General features: G+C 41.3%; 1 protein-coding gene across 1 annotated transcript in view; it reads left to right on the top strand.

The window, feature by feature from the left end:
* LOC140734545 (dedicator of cytokinesis protein 11-like) overlaps positions 1–22,809 on the top strand; it is a 290,183-nt gene that overhangs the window by 54,851 nt on the left and 212,523 nt on the right. The window contains exons 4-10 of the mRNA XM_073058668.1: positions 4,266–4,348; positions 5,525–5,594; positions 6,921–7,016; positions 9,569–9,703; positions 12,642–12,825; positions 14,795–14,874; positions 21,309–21,392. Coding sequence (XP_072914769.1) covers positions 4,266–4,348; positions 5,525–5,594; positions 6,921–7,016; positions 9,569–9,703; positions 12,642–12,825; positions 14,795–14,874; positions 21,309–21,392 — 732 coding nt within the window. The remainder of the gene's footprint in view (positions 1–4,265; positions 4,349–5,524; positions 5,595–6,920; positions 7,017–9,568; positions 9,704–12,641; positions 12,826–14,794; positions 14,875–21,308; positions 21,393–22,809) is intronic.

The following is a 22,809-nucleotide window of genomic DNA, read 5'->3' as shown; positions in this document are numbered from 1 at the left end:
ATAAGAAGTGAAGCAATTCACAACAGGTTTGCTCACTGTGGTTTCAAGCATTCAGGCTTGGAGATGCTAGGAATGGCTGGGAGTGGAAATGAAATGATTTCACTACTTCAACAAGATAGGAACTGCAAGGAATTTGAAGGTATCAACAACCATCTTGAATGTTACAATGAAAATGAAGATTTGGAGGAATCATCAAAAGCACTGTATGAAGGCAGTCCATTATCTGTGCTGATTTTGTTCATTTATAGTCAATCAAAGGAACAGCAGTATACACTGAATGAATGCCTCTGTCTATTAAGACTATTAATATGTATAACTGTGGTGACCCACTTTTCAGCGCACTCGAACTGGCTCACAAAATGGCACGCGCTGGCAGAGAGGCTGGCCCCAACAAGGGCGCCAGGCCTTCTTCACCAGCAAGGGGAAAAGCCCGCACACGGGAAGGGACTGTGAATATGCAGCATTCCCGCCCGTGGAGGGTGGAAACAGGAAGGCTTAAAAGTGAAGTCATGAAGTTTGAATAAATCTTTTACGCAACTGCAACTCACCGTCTGCGTGTCGTTATTCCAGTGCTGTGTGTAGCACACTGCTACATAACAATATATAACTATTAAGGAGTAATACACAGTTTTAATGTGCTGTAGTAATATTAGTTCTAATTTGATTTGTACTTCATGCAAATGCATAATTTGTTACTTAGCTACACATTAGTATGTCTTTTTTATACTTACTATTTCCTTGAAACTTTAGCTAATTGGGGCAGCTGCTTAATTGGGCTAAATTGTACTGGTCACAAATGTGTCCCGAGTAACCGGAATCCACTATACTTCCACTGAGCTAAGGCTTGTTGCCAGTATAAGCAGCTGAAGTAACTATATCAGAATTAAGAAGTCCTGAGAGCCTGAAAGGAGTCAGATGCTATTGGCTGAGGTTGATTTTGATTGATGATTACGGAAATGTGCAGGACTGCTGCAAGAAAGGGTGATGTAGAATTTGAAATACCTGTGAATCTTCTATTTGATGGATCCTGACCTCGTACCGTTTGTGTGGAGTCTGCATGTTCCCTGTGACTGATAGGTTTCTACATAGAATAATAGTTTGTAAACACAGACTGCTGTAGTTTGGGGAGCACTATGTATCTTAACAGCTGTTGGCATTTTGTGATTCTAAGTCTTAGTTCCTGTTCTGATAGCACTTAACATTTTGTGCTTATTTCCTGAAAAATATTATGTCCCATTTACCTTGCACAACATTTTGTCAGTGTTCGCCCACCAGAGCTTTTCACCAGCATTCTCCTTTGGGTTCTATTATCTGCAAATTCTGATTGTAGACTTTGATAAGATCTCTCTTGACACTTATCCTTGCAAGTGGAGCAAGTGCCATACCAGCCCTTAGACCTCTTCCCTCACTACCCTTCAGGGTTCCGAACAGTCCTTCCAGATGAGGTGACCCTTCATCTGCAAACTTGTTGGGGTCATCTACTGTATCCAATCCTCCCGATGTGGCCTCCTGTGTATCGGTGAGATCTGACATAGATTAGGAGACTGCTTCGCTGAGCGCATACATTCCATCCGCTACAAAAAGTGGGACTTCCCGGTGGCCACCGACTTCAATTCTATTTCCCATTCCCATTCCAAGATGTCAGTCCACAGTGTCCTCGACTGCCATGATGAGGTCACACTCGGGTTGGAGGAACCACACCTTATATTCCATCTGGGTAGCCTCCAACCTGATGGTATGAACATCGATTTCTCAAACTTCTGGTAAATTCCATCCCTTCCCCCCTCTTCACCATTCCCTATTTCTGTTTCCCTCTCACATTTTCTCTTTTTACCTGCCCATCACTTCCCTCTGGTGCTCCTCCCCTTCCCTTTCTTCCATGATCTTCTGTCTTCTCTTATCAGATTCCTCCTTCTCCAGGCCTTTATCTCTTTCACCAAACAATTTCCCAGCTCTTTATTCCTCCCCTCCCAGTTTTACCTATTACCTGCCACTTTTTAATTCTTTCTCCTCTCACCTTCTCATTCTGACCTCTCCCTTTCCTTTCCAGTCATGATGAAGATTCTCAGCCGAAACACCAACTATGCCCTCTTTTTATCCACTGCCTGGCTTGCTGAGTTCCTCCAGTACTTTGAGTGTGTGTAGCTTTGGATTTTCAGCATCTGTAGATTTTCTGTTGTTTATGACAGGAGTGTCTGAGGCTCTTAGATATGCACAAAGATGGGCAATGAATGGATCATGGCAGAAAGGAGTTTTAGGTATTATTTCATTAGTTCAATTAACTCACCGCAAAATCATGAGCTGAAGAGTCTGATCCTGTGTCATGCTGTTCAATATTTTGCTGGAGGTTTGATTTTTCAGTTGGTTAATTAAAATGAAGGTCCATTTGTCTGCTTAGGGGGCCTTGGCAAATCCATGCAACAGTTTCAAAGGTGGCCATTCTATTAATTATTTTCACCACCAGTTGTGAGAGCTCGCAGTAAATGAAGTGGCTGTCACCTGACCTATGTTACAATGAACCATGTCTTTCAAAACACAGTAAAACTCTAATCCATTCTGGTCTGGCAGATTTTCCAAAGTGCGCTTTGTTGATCAGGAAATGGGGGAAGTCTTTATAGATTACTTGCAGTCTTTTGATGCTGGTTAAGACAGAATGGATTGTTCCAGTGACTGTGAATGAGACAGTAATTCCTGTCAGACTTGACACCAGAGCCCAGGTGAATCTGTTGTCCATTGATGGTTACAAAACTCTCAAAGTAAAGAGCAAGATTTATCCAATGAAGGTAAACGTGACTGGCTATGTTGGAGGGAATGTTTCAGTAGAAGGGGGTTGTATAGTGACCTTCAAGTATAAAGGCACAGCTACTGATTGTTGAAGTGTGAATACAACCAATATTGGGTCCGACTACATGTGAAAGGCTGAACCTGGTAGAAAGTGAACTCTTGGTAACCCCAGATCTGCAGCACCTTGCAAAATGATTCTTCTTTCCACAATTATTACAGAGCTTTCCACAACCTTTCCACTAAATATATATTGAATTGCTATTTGAAGCGTTTCCAATTATAAGCCAGTAAACTGCATGAATGCTGGAAGGCTTGGGCTATCCATTACATAATTTTAAGGCTTCTCCCACCTGGAATTCTCTTAGTGAATCTGGTGAACTTTGGCAGCTTCAAGGCACAGCATGCTCTCTGGGCATTGAAACCAGTGTCTCTTTCTCAGTCGCTTGCGGTATTCAATTATGCTTCACATTTAGACCTCATGCCAACTTCTGACATCATGTTATGTTCTTTGACAACAGCAAACTGTGCATGGGTTTTCAAACATTAACAGGAGACATTCATGGCTTCAGCTTGACCACATTTTACTTGGGACCTTCAGCCCACCAAGAGCCCAAGTTTATCGCCTTCACCAACATCACTTCTGGTTCCGGGTGAACCATTTGCATTGCATGCTGGGAGCTGAAGTTCTTTTTTTAATGTACACACATAATAACGCACTGCCCACATTCCTGACCTCTGACTTTCTGAACATCAAGCCCAGCTCTGGCTGCACATCACCTTCAATCTTCTGGCTAAGCAAGCCAGATGACATACAGTGCTGGATTCTCAGAGTTTTAACTGTAATCTACTCTGGAATACTCTGAGCTTGTTGGAAATTTTTCTTCTTTTAGAAAGTAGCAACTATTCACTGATATTTCTCATTTCCCGCTTTTTAGCATTACTGAGGTTAATTAAAATACAGAATAAACAACAGCTTAGCAATTACTTCTTAAAAACATACAGTACATCTACAAGAGTCACTGGATTTTCTTTACAATTTCTTCAATTAATCTTTTAAACTCATTGAATGCAACAATGGCTATGCTTCCAAATGGGTGCTTGTTATCTGGCATGAACTCTCAGGGTATAAAGGTTTCCTTATAAAGAAGGATTTATCAAGCAGTAGGACGTGTACGATTGTTGCTGGTGAATGAGCCAAGCTTGGCTGAAAGATTGCTTCCTTGAATAATAAGTGTTAGTTATAAAATAGGTCTATTTCATGGAATTACAGATTGGGAAATTTTAGAAAATATTTATATTTGGGGTTGACTTAATTGAATAATTTTAGGGAAAGCTAAATCAGGGTGCTTTTTTTTAGCTTTGGTTTGAAAATGATTAATTTTTCAAGAGTTGAGAATTGTCCTAGGATTGTGAACTATTGGCTTGCTGCATTTGGTGTAATACTGCTGATCACTTTATGTTGCTGTTTGCATTGCTAACAGTGCATCAGGACCTATAATTCCGACTGGCTTGCGGTCAACTACAAATATGAAGCCTACGCTGGGGATTTCAGATCGTTGCCAAGGTAAGTCTGATTTTGGTCTGTGGTGGTTAAACTTGCCAAACTGTACACAAGCGATGCCCTGATCTGTGTCAGCCCCAGGGATTCCTTCTCCTGCAGCTCTGTCACGCGTGTAGTATTTTCACAGAACCAGGGCAGATTTACTAGAAATCAAGCCATTTGCTCCATCATTTGTACCAGCTCAATATTGGAACAGTAGTAACTAGTCCCTGCACTCTTTACATGACTCTGCTAATTCTTCCCCTTCTGATATTTACCCAGCTCCCTTTGAGAACACCACAATTGCTACCATCCCTTTCTGTGTGTACATGTTTTTCTGCCATGTTCTCGTGTCATCCTCTCCATCGTGATCTCAATAACTCATCCAATCAATTGCAGTTTCACCCAACCCCTTCACTCTGTCTGCTCCGATTTGTTTCATTCTGAGGTGAATCAGAGGAAGTTGCCGGTTGACTGTCTTGGAGTGGAATTGCCTTTGCTGTGAGGATGGGTTGCTCAGAATAATGGAGTTGTTAAACATTCTTTGAGTCAACATGCCCATGCTGACCTTTGCTCTCATCTATTCTAACCCCTTTTACCTTTATTAGATCCATAGCCCATGCCTTAGGGATTCAGATCCTTCTTAAATGTTGCTTGCTCCCTAGTGATATGTGGTCTAGAATTTAATATGCAGATGTGCCACAATGTGATGAAATACTTTCTACCGACTTTCCTCAGTTCAGCCTTACAATCTCCACAAAGAGGCAAAAAAGGCTGGTTGTAAAAACATTCTGCAAATTCTTTCTGTGACCCTTTAGGCTGTAAAGCCAGTCTAGAAGATTGTATAGATTTTTCTTCTAGTGACGTGATGTCTGTCCTGATCGGTGATCAGCTCAGCTCGTGGTTGAAGGCGTGCAAAGACTCAGTGCCCACTACACCAGCTGCCAACAGATCCCAATCAGTCCTGAGAAAGAGGAATGCCTCCTCTCCTCGCCGCTTCCCACACACACATTGCCTGATACACTGGGGACCCCACCCTATTAATGCATAGGGAGCTGAAAAGGGGAGATGCAATAATGTGTCTCACAACAGAGGTTCTTCCCCACACCCCCCCCCCCCCCAGTCCAGTGTAATTATGTTGTATTTTTTTTATTTCTTACTCTTGGCTATTAAACTCGTTTTAATTATTGTTTCCCATAGCAAAGTGCACCAGCCAGAAAAACTGCCAGTGCAGCTGTTTGAAGTTGATGAAGATGCAGATAAGGAGGAAGTAAGTAGTTGCCGTTTCCATTAGTACACGTGATTGGGAGGAGGTGTTGAGGTGCATGCAGTGAGTGGACGGTAGCCTTGACCTCATTTAAACTGGGCAATTTGTGAAGCCAAACGTCTGGAGAGCCAGTTAACTCCTTGCAAAGAGCAAGTGATTTAAAATGATATGTACCTACTGGCAGCTGGAAGTTGCCTTGAGCAGAACCTGTCAACAGCTGGGAAAGCCAGGGCTTAGAGGGTTTGTGAAGGGGTGATGAGGTATCACCAAGGCGTAGGCATGTGTGCCAGGGGACGGAACCCAGCAAAAGATTGATCATGAGGATCTTGGCTCATACAGTCAGAAAGTTTTATTTTTAGTTTACTCACTTCTTAGCGTCTGCTCGGCCCCCTGAATCAGTATTCACATTGAAGCTGCTCTGTTGTCTCCACCTCATGTATCCCATGATTGAGCAGCTCTTCCTTTGCTCCTGCATATGTTGAAATTAGACGCAGCGGGAATCTGTGTGGAACTCCCCCAACATTTGCCATTGAGTTCAGGTTGGTGTTGGAGATATTACAACCATGAACCTGTTGAATGAGATTCCACAACATCTCAGTACCCAACATGATGGCAAAATGCACCAATTCTCCACTGCCTTGTAGAGTTATACTCAACCTCGGACCATCTTTCAATCCTTCTACATGTGGTGAACTACATATACCTGTCTGGACACGCCCCTCTGCTGACTGCTCCTTTGGCTCCTCCCACAGACCCCTGTATAAAGGCGGTTGGAGACACAGCTCCTCCCTCAGTCTCCAGGATGTTGTGCGGTGGTCTCTTGCTGCTAATCGTGGTCTCTTGCAGCTAATAAAAGCCTATCGTTCACCTCCCGTCTCCGGGAGTTATTGATGGTGCATCACTACACAATAGTCTATTTAGCGATTGTATAATCTTTTTCACTTTGAGATAACAGAGCATTCCCATTTGAAAGAGTCATCAGAGTTGCAAAAACAAGGTGCTGGAAACTCTCAGCAGGGCAGACAACATCTGTTGGAAGTGAAACAGTTATTTGGGATATGGAGTACTTTCTGAAAATAGAGAAAGGTTTCCCTTCTCTTAGTACTGTTGAAGGAAACAATTTGTGAAATGTTTCTATCTCCAGAGGTGCTGCTCGATTGGCTGAGTGTTTTCAGTACTTTCAGTTTTTATTTCAGATTTCCTGCACCTGTGATTTTCAAACTCTCAGAAGAGTGTTGTACGTATAATATGCTAACAAGTGGAGTGCTCAACTTAACATCCCAGCTATCTTAAACATCAGTTGCTTTTCCTTGTCCTTCCTCCCACCAGGATGGTGCATCAATATGCTCTCAGAAAGGAGGGAACATCAAGGAAGGGTGGCTGTATAAAGCTCACATGAACAGCACCATTAGTGTTTCAATGAAGGTAAGATCACACCCCTGGTTTGGAGAGGGAGACCTGCAGTGGAATGAATGGTTGTTTCAAATTGAAAACAGGAGTGGTGTATCATAAGATCACTTCCAGGCAGTAAAAGAAGACAATGTAATACAATTACTTATTTATATTAAAATATAAGGATACAATTTCAGGAGCTGGGATAGGCCATCTAATCCTTTGAACTTGCTGCACCATTCAATGAGGAGATGGTCATCTTTTACCTCATTGTATTTACAGGACTATTCCCACTATCTCCTCATTGCTTTAAAACTCAGATAATTCAACAGACTCAGGATTTAGGTGAGGCAAAATTGGCAGGTGTTCTGGACTATTGAATTTTCCTTCTATGATTGCCTCAATTCTCCATGGATGCATCTTGGCCTCCAGCAATTGGTTTTTAATCACTTTTATTAAGATGTTTCGCAGTATGGTAATAAATTTACCAATGACCCAGAAGAGTTGAAAGTAAGCATAGGAACCAGGGTCCTGGTGAATAAAAAGGAGGGGGGTATGTATCAGGACCAGAGTGAGTAGATGAGGAACATGGTACCCATGAACACAATGAGTAGGGTCCCAGTACTGTTACATGGAGTTTGCATGCCCTTCCAAAAGTGAGTTGGTTCCCACTGGGCGTTCTGTTTACCTCACACAATCCAAAGAAGTGCTAGTATGTGGAAAATTGATTTTTAGAATCCGGAGAAAGATGGGGGAGAATAAAATGGAATTGGTGTTGGTGGATTTTTGATGGTCAGTGGGCTGAAGGGACACTGTCTGCATAATGTAGCTTGAGATTCGGGATAGGTGCTGCTTTACATACACTCTAGTTTGTAACTGGGTTCTCTGACTTCCTGCGTATTGTAGGAAAGGTATTCATTTATAATTTGCTCGGATACGAATATTTCCAGTGGATTCCCCATTGCCTTGAGGAAAGCCAGTCGAAGCATGACTTTTTTTTTTGCACTGTTACGCTTGTTTATGGTGATCCAAAATGCTCAGATTTGTATGCTGTGATTTATTTTTCATTGCAAAAACACTGCAAGAATTTATGTGTTGACAGAATTTCAAACAACGTCTTTGAGCATAGCATCAGTGGTTGAGGGGGAAGACCTGTGTTGGGAGTTGAGTTTGGGTGGAAGTGGACAGGTTATGGTGGAATGGTAAAGACCTGCTCTCCAAGAGGGGATTTAGTGAAACAGAAGATATGAAGAAAGTTTGCCATGGAGGGAGTTACAGAGAACCAAACTTGGTGACAAACATCATCAATGTTGGTGTGGAGAGTGAGGGCAATAGCACAGAAAAAATTTAAAGCATTAATTTCCTTAGAGGTCTTTTAACTCTTTCTGAAAAACCCCTGTAATTGGCCACATGGGAATTGTGGCCACAATTGTTGTGAAGAGACAAGGGGACTCCTGGTCCTGGTGTAGGTCAGACTAGTGAAAGATGGCGGGTTCTTACACTGGATCTTATTGGCTGGGATTTCAAATCAGATGAAGTAAATTGTAGCTGAAGGTGCTACAAATACTCAGCAGATTAGGCAGTATCTTTGGGGAGAAAAACTGAGTTAATGTTTTGTTTTGAAAATTGTTGTTGTGAACTGGGAAATTTACAAAATAACTCAGTTTCAAGATGCAATTAGAGTCAGAAGGAACAGATATGATGATGAGAATATTCCTGAAAGTGTGGATGGGGCAAAGGCTGCCCAGATGATCCCAGTTTTTGTGTTGAAATTTGGAGATAATTACTAAAGATTTGTGGCTATAGTAGCAGTTATTGGTCAACACTTCTGTGAAGACTAAGGGTAAACATGGTGAGAGTAACATTGTGCAGTGAGATGAGCAGAATTTCTGCTAAGGAAGCATTCCTGAAAGGAGTAATAGTGCATTCAAAAGTAATCAGAAACCAAAGGAACTGTGGGCGCTGGAAACCGGAAATTAAAATAGAAAATATTTGAAACCATACAACAGGCACTGGAGTAACTCAGCAGGGCAGGAAATATCTATGGAGGGAAATAGACATTGTGTTTCAGCTGGTGGCTGTTCATCTGTGCTGGAAAAATGGAGAGATAACTGGTGTGAAAAAGTGGAGGAGAGTGGTGAAACGAGAGCTGGCAGTTGATCAGTGAGGATTTAGTTTTGTCCTTTCCATCCCTCTCTCAATTTTCTTAATTTAAAAACAAACTTACTTTCTCACTTCTCACTTCCCCAATACCGATGAAGAATATCTGACCTGAGACGTTAAATTTTTTTAAAGTTAAATTTTAGATCTTTAATTACCTGTTTTTATATTAGATATGATTATTTTCATTATGCTTTTTTGGTAACAGTGTGTTACTTGCTCTCATGTCCTTGCTTCACATGGCTGTCGATCTGGACTGCCAAATTCAGTGTGGGATCTAGTATCCCTTGTAAGGCTTACATTTCTATCAGAGTCTAGTTTTGTAGGTGAAGATCAGTATTGCATTATTGAGTGCTTTAAATTTGACAGTTTGATTGTTTGAGAGACAATTTATATCAATAAAATAATTATCTGTTTTATTGTAGGTATTTAAGAGAAGATACTGTTACCTGACCCAGCTTCCCGATGGCTCATACAGTCTTTGTTTTTGCAAAGATGAGAAGGGTTTTAAGGAGTCCAAAGGACCGATTTTTTTGGATTCCTGCATTGACGTTGTTCAGGTATGACTTATACGTTTTTGTTAGTTAGCAGTCTGAATGCATGTTATGTGCAAAATCAAAACCAGTATGTTCAGGACAGGTCAAAAATGGTGATTGAAAATGCACACGCCAGGAATGGCATATGGTCTGTGTACAGTAGATGGGTCTCTGTTATACCTTGCTGCTTGTATCATTCAGATGTAGAATCTTATATTAGACTGTAAATATACTAACAATTTGCACCCTAATCACTCAGATTTATCTTGTGTAGCTTTTGGTTTTCATATCTGGTACCGTCATTCCAAGGTACTTAGTTTTTAACGTCTCTGGTAATTGGAAATATTTCTGTCCTTTCCATGGAAAGAGACCTCAGCTTCTTCAGTCTCTCTGTTCCTGCTAAGACTCTTCTGCACCCTCTCTAATGCCTTCTTATCTCTCCAGAATAGGACCCAATTTTCAAGATGTGGCTGAAGCAGAGTTTAATAAAGGTCTCTTGCTCATTTACCCTCTGCTACTATTTAGAACACTTAGGACTCTACTTGCTTTTTGCCCACTTACTCAACTTCCCATTTTCCACTTTCAATGAGATATTCAATTATAAACCCAGAACTCTTTCCAGTGCTTTTAGGCCATCAAGAATCTAGCCAGTTGTGAGTTAAAATATCTGAGTACTCTGCTTCCACAGCCTTTTAAGGAAGAGACTTTTCACAGCAGTTCTTTTTTCTGAGAGCAGATATGGTGCCTCTTTTTCCAAATGGGATTTTCTCACACAAGAGGAAACTTCCTCTCCATGTCCACCCTGTCAGAACCCCTCAGAATTGTGTGTTCAATCAGCTCCACTCTCACTCCTGCAAACTGCAGCAGGTGTAACCCAGCACATCCAATATTTCCTAAGAAAGCAACAAAGCCGTTTGAAGTATTAGTCCATTAAACCTGCATCTGAACTACAGCTATCCTTGCATTAGCACCCTTCCTTGAGTGCGGAGACCTTGTACTATTCACAGTACTCAACATCTGAGACAGTTGGAGCTCAACACTGATAAGTGTGGAGTGGTTCATTTTGATAGGTCAAATATGATGGCAGAATGTTGTATTACTGGTAAGACTCTTGGCAGTGTGGAGGATCAGAGGGATCTTGGGGTCAGAGTCCATAGGACCCTCAAAGCTGCTGCGCAGGTTATCTGTCTGGTTAAGAAGACATTGGCCTTCATCAACCGTGGAATTGAGTTCAAGAGCTGAGAGTTAATGTTACAGCTGTATAGGACCCTGGGCAGACGTCACTTGGAGTTCTGTGCTTAGTTCTGCTCACCTCACTACAGGAAGGATGTGGAAAATGTAGAAACGGTGCAGCAAAGATTTACAAGGATGTTGCCTGGATTGGCGAGCATGCCTTGTGAGAATAGGTTGAGTGAACTTGGCCTTTTCTCCTTGGAGCTGCAGAGAATGAGAGGTGACCTGACAGAGGTGTATAAGATGATGAGAGGCATTGATCATGTGGATAGTCAGAGGCTTTTTCCCAGAGCTGAAATGGCTAGCACAAGAGGACATAGCCTTAAGGTGCTTGGAAGTAGGTACAGAGGAGAATCAGGGGTAAGTTTTTACACTGAGGGTGGTGAGTGTGTGGAATGGGCTGACGGCGGCGCTGGTGGAGGCAGATACCATAGGGTCTTTTAAGAAACTCCTGGATAGGTACATGGAGCTTAGACAAATAGAGGGCTATAGGTAAGCCTAGGTAATTTCTAAGATAAGGACATGTTCTGTACTGCTTTGTGGGCTGAAGGGCCTGTATTGTGCTGTAGGTTTTCTATGTTTCTATATGATCTTACTAATGCCGTACGTAACTGAAGAGCAAGCCCCTTTTGTATTCAAATCCCCTGAATGTCAATGCTAGTATTCTACTTGTTTCATTTATTACTTGCGTACCTGAATATGAGCCTTTTCCAAGTCGTACATCAGAGTACCCAGAACCCACTGCGTCATTGAGTTATACAGTCTGTTGGTGATTGAATGCTGTTTTATTATGACCTTCTCTCCCTTAAATATCTCTAGGTGGTCACCTTAGCTGCTCCACAATTGCTACCTTCCACAATCCAACCATTCTCAGTGTAATGAAGTTAAAACTAAAATCCATATTACTTTAATGACAAACAGAAATTGCTGGGAATACTCAGCGAGTCAGGCAGCATCTGTGGGAAGCAAAACAGAGTCAGTGTTTCAGGTCAAACAGAATTCTGATGAAGGGGCTTAATCTGAAACATTGACTCTGTTTCTCTTCCCACAGATGTAGCCTGACCTGAGTATTACCAGCATTTTTCCTTTTGAATTTGCACTCCAAGCAGTTGCAGATCTTTTGAATTCTGTGTCAGTTATTGGTAACAATTTTACTTCTACAAACTCTTGATTCAGACTCCCTTAGATACAGAAGCATCCTTCCTATGACCACTTGATGACTATTCGTTTGATCACCCTTTCCTCTGAAGACTCCATCATTTCAATTCTGGTCCCATTATTGTTTATCTTATTTTGTAGTCCACTACCACTTTCTTTTTTCTAGATGTGTCAGTCCTCTGTGTGGCCTCGCCATGGTTTGATAAGATTCCTGCCTGTTTGTAAAGCAAAATTCTTTTCCAAATGTAATGGCCAAAGTTCAGTTGACCCATTACTGTAATGATCAAGGAGCTGATATCCGAACAAGTGCCTTGTATTATGTGGCTTGAACTGCTTCCCAGTCTAAAGCAACACAGTATAGGTTGCCCATGTGGCATTCTTAATGGAAACAATGAAAGGCATTGACTTTTTCCATTAACTGAACTAAGATATGCAAGGCATTAAGTAAAGCCTGAAGAAGGCTCTCACTAACTGTCCCATGGGCCATTTTAAATTCTTCTACCACTTTGATTGTGTTCAATTTTGCCATGCAGGGAAAGCTGCTGGAACTAATTCTGCTTCCTCCGTACAGTGTTCCAAGATGCGGCGATATGGCTTTGAACTTCGAATGCAGGAGAAGTGCAGTTGTCACTTGGCCGCAGAGAGTGAGCAGGAAATGGAAGAGTGGATATCGACTCTGAGAAAGGTCATTCAGAGCAACTTCGATGGCTCGGCGTCAGAGAGGAGGATTGGCGAATTGCCTGAGGGGGGACCAGGTAATTAACCCTTATATTGTGCTGTTGAGCCAATTCCATGATTTTAGAAACCTCGGGGCAGCAGAATGAAGTTATTTAATAACTAAAATAAGACAGGCATAATAATATCTTGCTGGCAGTTCAACAAATTGATAGTGAGGGAACACCTGAATGTAGTGTTGATACTTGCTCTCTAACTAATGAAAGATATACTTGCCAAGGATGGAATGCAGTAAAAATTCATTAAGCTGCTTCCTGGAATAACAGGTTTGTCTTATGAGGAGAAAATAAATAGATTAATCCCCTATTCTCAGAATATAAAAGGATGAGATACAATTTCTTTGCAACTTGCTTATTGAGCTTGATGTACTGGATGTAGGGAGGATGCCTCCCCCAGCTGATGAGCATAGAACTGCAGGTTCATCTTAGAACAAAGGGGTTAGAAGTTTAGGATTTCAGTGAGGAGATGTCTTTTCAAAGGGCTGTGAATCCTTGGCATTTTCTTTCCCAGAGTTCTGAGGAGGCTCAGTCATAGAGATTGTTCAAAACATATCTATAGGTTTCTGAATATTAAGGGAATCAAGAAAATGAAGAAAGTTCAGAAAGTCACCCACAATAAATGGTGGAGCAAGTTTGTCCTGCTTTTTTAAATTCTGTATGATTTATTCTATACATTGTTCTTGATTACTCACATAGAAAACCCTTGCCTCAGAAGGTAGTTGCGGAGGCAGTTCAAAAGAAGATTGCCCTGTTAAGAAAGGCAAAATAGGTTGGGTCCCCTATTCTTTGGAGTTTAGAAGAATGAGGGTGATCCTATTGAAACATACAAGGTCCTAAGGGAGTTTGACAGGATAGATGTTGGCATGTTTTCACGAAAGAAAGTCTTAAAAGAGAGGATGTAAATACAGTAAGGGGCTGGTCATTTAAAAGTGAGATACATGGTAGTTTCTCCTCTCAGAGTGGCAAATCTCTGTAATTCTCTCATCCAGACACTTGTGGGGGCTGCATCATTGGGGATAGCGATGTGGACTGTTAACTGTTTGTTAGACTCAATTGGAAATGCCACTGATGTCAAGTGTGAAGGATAATCTTGGAGTTATAGTGTTGTACTGCATTAAACAGGTTTTTCACCCTTTCACATACCTACACGAAGCTTTCGATACTTTTGAAAGATTATGATACTAGGAATGTGGGAAGATGACACAGAGGAGTTGAGAATTGGGGTAGATCAGCCATAATCTTATTGAATGGCAGAACAGGCTTGAAGATTTTAGTAGCTTGTAGGTCTACCCTGGGGTGAACAGTAAGCCATTTGACAATATAGGATTAGCTCCGACTATGGTTCACCGAAAGATTTATTGTGGAGAAGTATGGTGTTAAATTGATTATGGACTTTATAAACTGATGCATTTTGGAAGGACTGTCCCCTGTTGAGGCCATGATTTTGAATAAAGTAGTTGAGTAGAGAGACTCTTATCCCATATACACAAATTTTAATGATTATAGAAAAATTGGTAAGATGGTTAATAAAAAATGTGAATTGCCCACATTTACTGAGACGAATGTTACGTATTAAAATATTTATTCCTTGTAACATTCCAGTTAGCCATCAATTCTCTGTTAACGTAGAAGGACACCCCATCTTTAAAGTTGGCAAGGCTTGTAGGAGGCAATAGAAGTGCCTTTTAGATGAACATAAAAGATCAAATGCAATTACTTGAAGCAGAGGAAGGCAGTTCTAATGCTCTTGTGGTTTAATTTTTATCGCTAACCCAACATCACCAAAAATACCATCTTTTTTGCTGCTTGCCTATATAGTTATGTGCATTCTCTCCCCAGCAGTGCCCAGCCCCTCCACACCACCCTCCACCTCCCCCATGTCTGTAGAGTTTTCTGAACTAGGCCACACAATTAGAAGGTGCAAATTCAGTACTTTGATTTCCATCTTGTGGAACCTTGGATGATCTGCAAACGTGTGTTTGATTTCTAGATGAAGACTCCATCAGCCAAGGAAAATCTGAGAGCATGATGGAGAGTTTGGAGAAAAGTATGCACCCCGAATTAATGAAGGTATTCTTGTTTGTAACAATTTAATGAATTTTATTGGGAATGCACATTGGTGGCTAGTGTGCATGTTAATCTTGGAGTTGCAGAGTTGTACTGCATCGAAACAGGTCCTACAGCCCATCACTTCTATGTGTGTTTATCTATACGAATCTCCTTGCCTGCATTAATTCCATATCTCTCTATGTCCTGCTCATTCAAGAACCAGTCTAGATACTTTTTCAAAGCATTATTTTTCTTGCCTCCACCACCTTCTGTGGCAGGTCATTCCAGATGGTAACTAATTTATCCTTCACATCTCTATAAACCTCCTCCCTCTCACCTTAAACTATGAATTCTATCTACTCTGATATTGTCACTTAAAACTTTAGTCTCCCACGGACTGGGGAGAAAAAGACCAAGCATTAATTCCAATCTCCTGATAATCCTCATTAATGTTATTTGCATTGTCTTCAGCTTAATCACGTCCATTCTATAGTGTGATAGTGGGAACCATGCACAACATTCCAAGCGCAGACTCACTAACATTTTGGATAACTATAACATGATGTCCTAACTCTTTTATTCAGCATCTTCACCATTAGAAGGTAAGCATGCTGTAAACCTTCATCACTAACCTGTCGAGCAGTTTTCCTCTTTTCAGAGAATAATGCACTTCAATGTATTTCTCTATTCGTCCACATTACCAAGAGCCCTGTCATTCACTGAGTATGCCCTGCCTTGGTTTAACATACCAAATGCATCACTTTGCACCTGTCTATGTTAAACTTCACCTGCCTGTTTTGTATTATCAGGCATAGATTTTCAGCTTGTAGTGGCTGCTTTGGTTTACTTATTCTGTGTGGATGGCAGTGTGGAGATACCTCTGTACCAAAGGAGGTTTAAGGCACTTCTTCCCTCCACTAGCCTGCAGCTCACCGTTGGCAAGGTGTAGCATCTGCTTAGCACCTTATCCTCTTCCTCCCCCCTCCACACTCGATCAGGGTCCTGTGAGGCCATAGGAGCAGATGGTACACATCACAAGTCCTGATTATGCGACCACTAACGCCAGGCAGGCAGTCCCTGAAGAGTGTCGACAATAATTGTGGTAACCTGTTTTACAAAGACACTGCCTAGAAGGCAATGGCAAACCACTTCTGTGGAAACATTTGCCAAGGGCAATCATGGTCAAAAGACCACGATGGTCCACGTCATACAACATGGCACATAATGATGATAACAATGACATTCTGTGTGTCAGGATATGATTGAGAGAGCAGTTATGAATAGTTATTTGCAAGCCTGCTTCATAACATTTTTGGCGATGTAAACACCTTTCCATTGCATTAGGTTTCAACACTTGGTCTGGGACTCTCCACCCCACCCCACCCCCATCTCCCACCTTTTATATCTACTGCTCATCTTTTTTTCTCCAGTCCTGCCAAAGGGTCTCAGCCCAAAGCGTTGACTGTCCCTTTTTCCATAGATGCTGCCTGGCCTGCTGAGTTCCTCCAGTATTTTGTGTATGTTGCTTGGATTTCCAGCATCTGCAGATTTTCTTTAGTTTGTTCTTGAGCCACTGTTTGCAAGCTTTCTACTGTTTCCGCTTGCTACAAATTCTGTCTATTCAATGGATTTTGGGTGAATTCCCAATGCACATGCCACAGATTTAGGAGGGGAAGCTCAGGTGAATTCCTGTTCATGGTCTCTCATTTTTGAATTGTCATATTTTACTTGTGAAAGCTCATTGAATGTTAAAAATTAGCATGTATGTAGTCCCTGCTTCAAGTCAATGGAATGTTGTTCAGAACATGTAGTTGCATTTTTGACACTGCTGTAAGACCATAAGATATAGGAGCAGAATTGGGCCATTTGACCCTTCGAGTCTGGCCTGCCATTTCATCATGGCTGATCCATTATTCCTCTCTGCTCCAATCTCCTGCCTTTTCCTCATATTCCTTCATGCCGTGACCAATCAAGAATCTATCAACCTCTGACTTAACGATACATAAGGATTTGGCCTCCACAGCTGCCTGAGGTAAAGAATTCCATAGATTCACCTCTCTAAGGCTAAAGAAATTCCTCCTCTTCTCTGTTCTAAAAGGACCCCCCTTTATTCTGAGGCTCTGTCCTCTGGTCTTACACTCTCCCACCATAGAAAACATGCTCCCCACATCCACTCTATCAAGGTCTTTAACATTTGATAGGTTTCAATGAGGTTACTTCCCATTGTTCTGAATTCTACTGAATACAGACTCAGAGCCATCAAATGCTCTTCATATGACAAGCCATTCAATCCTGGAATCATTTTCCTGAACCTCCTTTGAAACCTCTCCAGTTTCCACACATCTTTCCTCAGATAAGGAGCCCAAAACTGCTCACAATCCTCCAAGTGAGGTCTCACCAGTGCTTTTATAATGTCTCAATATTACATCCTTGCTTTTATGTTCTAGTCCTCTTGAAATGAATGCTAACATTGCATTTACCTTCCTCACCACAGACACAACCTGCAAATTAACCTTTTGGGAATCCTGCACAAGGACTACCAAGGCCCTTTGTGTCTCAGTGTTTTGTATTTTCTCTCCATTTAGAAAATAGTCAACCCTTTCATTTTTTCTACCAAAGTGCATGACCATACATTTCTGATACTGTATTCATTTGCCACTTCTTTGCCAATTATCCCAATTTCCAAGTCCTCAGTAGTGTCTCGATTTCCACAAAACTATCTGCCCCTCCACCTATCTTCATATCATCTGCAAACCTTCTAACAAATCTATCAATTCTATCAGCCAAATCATTGGCATATAACGTAAAAAGAATTGGTCCCAATACAGACCCCTTTGGAACACCACTAGTCACCGGCAGCCAACCAGAAAAAGTCTCCCTTTATTTCCATTTTTTGCCAACTGCCAGTTAAATCCTGCTTTATCCATGTTAGAATCTTTACTGTAATACCACGGGGTGTTAACTAGTTAAGCAGTCTTGTGTGTAGCATTTTGTCAAAGGCCTTCTGAAAATCCAAGTACACAATGTTAACTAATTCTTCTTTGTCTATCCTGCTTGTTATTTCTGCAAAAAATCCCAACAGATTGTCAGGCAAGATTTTCCAATGATGACTACAGCCTATCTTATCCTTAAAATGAACTCCAACATCTTCCCAACCACTGAGGTCAGACTAATTAGTTCCCTTTCTTTTGCCTCTCTCCTTTCTTGAAGAGTGGAGTGACATTTGCAATTTTCCAGTCCTCTGGAACCATTCCAGTACCTAGTGAATCTTGAAAGATCATTACTAATGCTTCCACAATCTCCTTGGCTACCTCCTTTAGAATCCTGGGGTGTACACCATCTGGTCAAAGTGACTTATCTACCTTCAGAACTTTCAGTATCCCAAGAACCTTCCCAAGATACCTGGAACTTCCACTATACTGCTAGTGTCTTCCACAGTGAAGACTAATGCAAAATATTTATTCAGTTCGTCCTCCATTTCCTCATCTCCCATTACTACCTCCCCAGCATCATTTTCCAGTGATCTGGTATCCACTCTCAACTCTCTTTTACACTTTATGTATCTGAGAAACTTTTGATATCGTCTTCAATGTTATGGTCAACTTACTTTCATATTCCATCTTTAGCTTAATGACTTTTTTGTTGCCTTCTGTTGTTTTTCTATAAGCTTCCCAATCTTCTAACTTCCCACTAATTTTTGCTGTTATAAGCCCTCTCTTTGGAATTTGTTGGCTTTGATTTCTCTTGTCAGCCACTGTTTTGTCTTGCCTTTAGAAAACTTCTTCCTCTTTGGGATGTATATATCCTGTGCCTTCCAAATTGCTTCCAGTAATTCTAGCCATCGCTGCTCTGCCGTCATCCCTGCCAGTGTTTTATCCAATTAATTCTGGCCAATTCCTTGCTCACACCTCTATAATTCCCTTTACTCCACTGTAATACTGATACATCTGACCTTAGCTTCTCCTTCTTAAATTTCAGGGTGAATTCGAACACTTGCTCTTCAGGGTTCTTTTACCATAAGCTCTCTAGTCAATTCTGGTTCATTGCACAACATTCAGTCCAGAATAGTTGATCCCCTGATGGGCTCAACCACGAGCTGCTCTTTTTATTAAAAAAAAGCCATCTCGTAGGCACTCTAAAAATTCCCCTTCCTGGAATCCAGCACCAACCTGGTTTTCCCAACCACTCAGCATATTGAAATCCCCTATGATTATTGTAAAATTGCCCTTTTGGCATGCATTTTCTATCTCCCATTGTAATTTGTGGAGCTCATCCTTGCTACTGTTTGGGGGTCTGTATAGAACTCTCATCAGGGTCTTTTTACCCTTGCGCTATGGGCATTGTGCAGAGAGATGGAAATGAAGGGGTGACAGAGGCTGATAGAGCCACTGACTCTGAGCAGCAGGGACCTGATTTCAATCCAGACCTTAATGCTGTCTGTGCAGAGTTTGCATGCTCTCCCTGTGACTGGGTTTCCTCTGAGTGCACTGGTTCCCTTCCACATCCCAAAGACACTGGGGTTAGTAGGTTAATTGAGTACTATAAATTCTGTCTAATGTGTTGAAGGAGAGGATATGGGGTGATTAAGAAACAGGATTTGGGTCAATATTTATTTGATTGTTTGCTAGTTGGTGCAGACGGTGAACTGAAAAGCCTGTTTCTGTTCTATGTTTCTCTACGTCAGGTTGAACGAGAAGGTGAGAGTAAATGGGTAGTGAAGGGGAGAATTATTGGGGGTAAAATCTGTTAGCAGTCATCAGATATTGTGCCAATCCTTTCGAGAAGTAATAGACGTCCAGCTCACGGCCTTGTAACTTGCATCTGTTGACTTTGTGCTTCTCACCCATTGTCTCATAACCCAAGTTCTGTTGTTTATGAATATAACTTTGAACGTCTCTAAAAGATAATGGACAAGTTCCTGGTATTGTAGATACTGGCTCATCAGTGAAGCTCACCAGAGTTGAAAGCCCATGAACAGGACAATGAGTGCTGGTTGTACCTATCCTATTGTAGCATCTGTGCCTCCAATTTTCCCCCGTTCACCTAGGGTGAACCGCCGTCACCCCACCAACAGTGTAAATACGGTGTAATGTACACGCTGGCAACACAAATATCAGACAATACACCAAAGGCGAGGAAATAATTACAACTTTATAGTTATTTCTTAGTGATGGGTTAGTAGAAACAGATAACCTAAAGGTGCCAAATCAATAAGTTTATCAGTTTGTGCACATAGTATTTTAATACATTGGAGCTCACGCCTCCGGTTCCATCCACAACAACCTTCCGTGACTCCGGCCACCGTCCAAACTGCCGACATCCAGTATCCGCCACCCTGGAGCTGCTGTCTGCTCCTCACACCTCCGTCTTTCTCGCTCGCCTCCCAAAAAGAACCGCGAACTCTCACTCAGCTCACGCATACAAGATAGCATAACAATTCTCCATTGGTTAGTTCCCCCCTTATCTGCAGTTATAACCCAAACATTCCAGATACAGAAACCCATTACAGCATTAAGTAACATTACAGAGAAGCCATTTCATCGTAACAATACAGAGAAGCCATTTTGTTAGCCTGAACAGTTAACACCACAGTTAATGGTACTGAGAGCCCTACACTATTATACATTTGTACAGTCTCAGATTACATTTCTGCAGTGAACTTATTTAGTACATCAGTAAAGGAGGGTGGGATGAGAACTTACAGACAGCAAAAACTGGGTGTCGTACTGAATTGCTACAAGGTAAAAATCTGACAAGTTCTACTTGTAGCCACACATATCATCTGTCATTACCTTCTCACCACCACCAAAACCTTTCTTGTTTAATCTCTCCATGTATCTGTATCATACAGTTCCTATGATCTCTACATTCCTCTCCTTCCCTTCTGTCTGCCCTAAGATGTGTCCAATTTCTAACATATGGCTAATAGTTGTCAAGCTGAAACATTTGCCTCTTAGTTCTCCACAAGTACTGCATGACCCTCCACTCACTTCCACATTTCTGTTTAATTTCACATTTCCAGCAAAGAGCGAAACAGCAGAATTACCTTTGGCCGTAATGTCCATGTCAATCATTAAATACCTATGGGCACTAATCCCATTTACCTGCACTTGCTCTATAACAATCTTTTTGTACCATAGTGATTCAGGTGCTTGTCCAGTGTTGTGAAGATACCTTCATGTTAGAATGTGTTTTATAGCGAAGTGATTTCTATCTAAGAAACATCTATCAGACTTGTAGAATGACAGCCATAGTGTCAGATGATCATTTAGGACAATACTCCTTCATCTTTAAACACAAAATCGTCTTATATCAAAATAAAATAATTTGAATCTCCTCAGATTCGTATAACAGTTATCAGATGCTGCTAGTGCAATCTGTGGATGTTTGAATCCTCAGCCTTCAACTGTGCTGTAAGGAACAATAGCAACATTTCCCCTCTCTTTCCTTTCTAGTATGCCCGAGAATCGGATTACCACAACAAAGCCAGCCGAAGTGAAGGCAGATGTAAGCTGTTTGCTTTGGATGCAGAGGCACAGGTAAACCTGGCAGCAGAGTAATCTCTGTAAAGCATTCGGTATTCTACCACCCTCCATACCCTTCAGTTGATATTGAATGGAGTGTTTTATCTATAGTTTATGAGGAAGAATGATCATTTTCTTGAATTTGTATCTACTTTTGCAACCTCGATGAGGTCACGGTTCAGTGTATTGATTATACAGAACCAGATCAGGTTAGTTGTTCTCATTCAAAGCTATAAATGCATTGCCCTGACAAGAGCTGTTCCATACAACCTGATTTCCGATTTTCACAATTGCAACCTAATGAGTACTATTTTTCTGTGGGGCATTCCCATTCCCAATTGAAAGATGAATTTTATTTTGTGTGTCAGTTTTCACAAAAAACAATCAACGTATACAAATTTGAATTAAATTCATCTGCATGACATTTCATTAACAGTGAATGGAACCATCTGAGAATTCTGAATTGTTGATTCTACCTAGCCTTTTAAATATTATCTGTAAACTCTCAGATTACAATTTAACAAGGAATATTTTTAGTCTGTCATTAAAACACTTTTTAGCTGGTATCAGATTTGTTGGCACTTCCTTTGTGGATCTTTTGTTCTGAGCAAACCTTCTGATTTGGACCTGGTTGTGAAAATCTGCAAAATCAGAAACAAAAAGCATTACATGGATTCTTGATTTGCAAGTTAATTCACTGCGGAGAACCCAGGTTTATCTGTGTAGGTTATCCATTGCATCACAATCATCAGATCATTTGGAAACTTCCCTGTCTCCAATGCCTCTTAGCACTTTCCTTCATTGAGTGCAGACTGTAGAAGCAATCCAGTGAGTTATAACTCCCATTAGTGAATTAAGTAGAGCTCTTTGATACTCTAAGGAGCATGGACAGAAGATATGCGTACTCTATATGTACTGTTATTGGTCCTGCACTGGGTCTTGGCACTCTTCATGTGGGGGGAGGGGGGGTTCACTTTTACTTTTTCCTTTCAAAGATATTCACCTTCTGCTCAGTCACAGACCCTGTTCGCTGTGCCAATTGTGTGTAATCAGGTTTGCAGGTTCAGTCAGCTGGTCAGAAGACACTCACTACTATTAAGTAGGTTAACTATTTATTTAAAGGACAAAACAGACACTAAACATTCAGTAAACCTTTCAAGTTACACTCGGTTTTAAAAAAACTTATCTAAAGTGAGTGTCCAAAGTAGCAGGACGAAACAGACACTAAACATACACACAGTGACAAGTACTGTACTCTTTCTAAACTGTGCACCCGAGCCCACTTTGCTGCAGTACACCTTCAATGTTTCCATGGTACTGTTTGCCTGTAGAAACCTGGAGAACAAAAAGAGAGTGAGTGGTTTCCGTGCAGTAGTTTTAAATTCTGCTGGTGCCATGATGTCATTAGCTAAATGGCAGTGGTGGGAGGGGC

The sequence above is a fragment of the Hemitrygon akajei genome, chromosome 10 (assembly GCF_048418815.1).
Source record: "Hemitrygon akajei chromosome 10, sHemAka1.3, whole genome shotgun sequence".
NCBI lineage: Eukaryota > Metazoa > Chordata > Chondrichthyes > Myliobatiformes > Dasyatidae > Hemitrygon > Hemitrygon akajei.
Note: the sequence above shows the minus strand (reverse complement) of the source record. Positions and strands in the feature narration are given on the sequence as shown.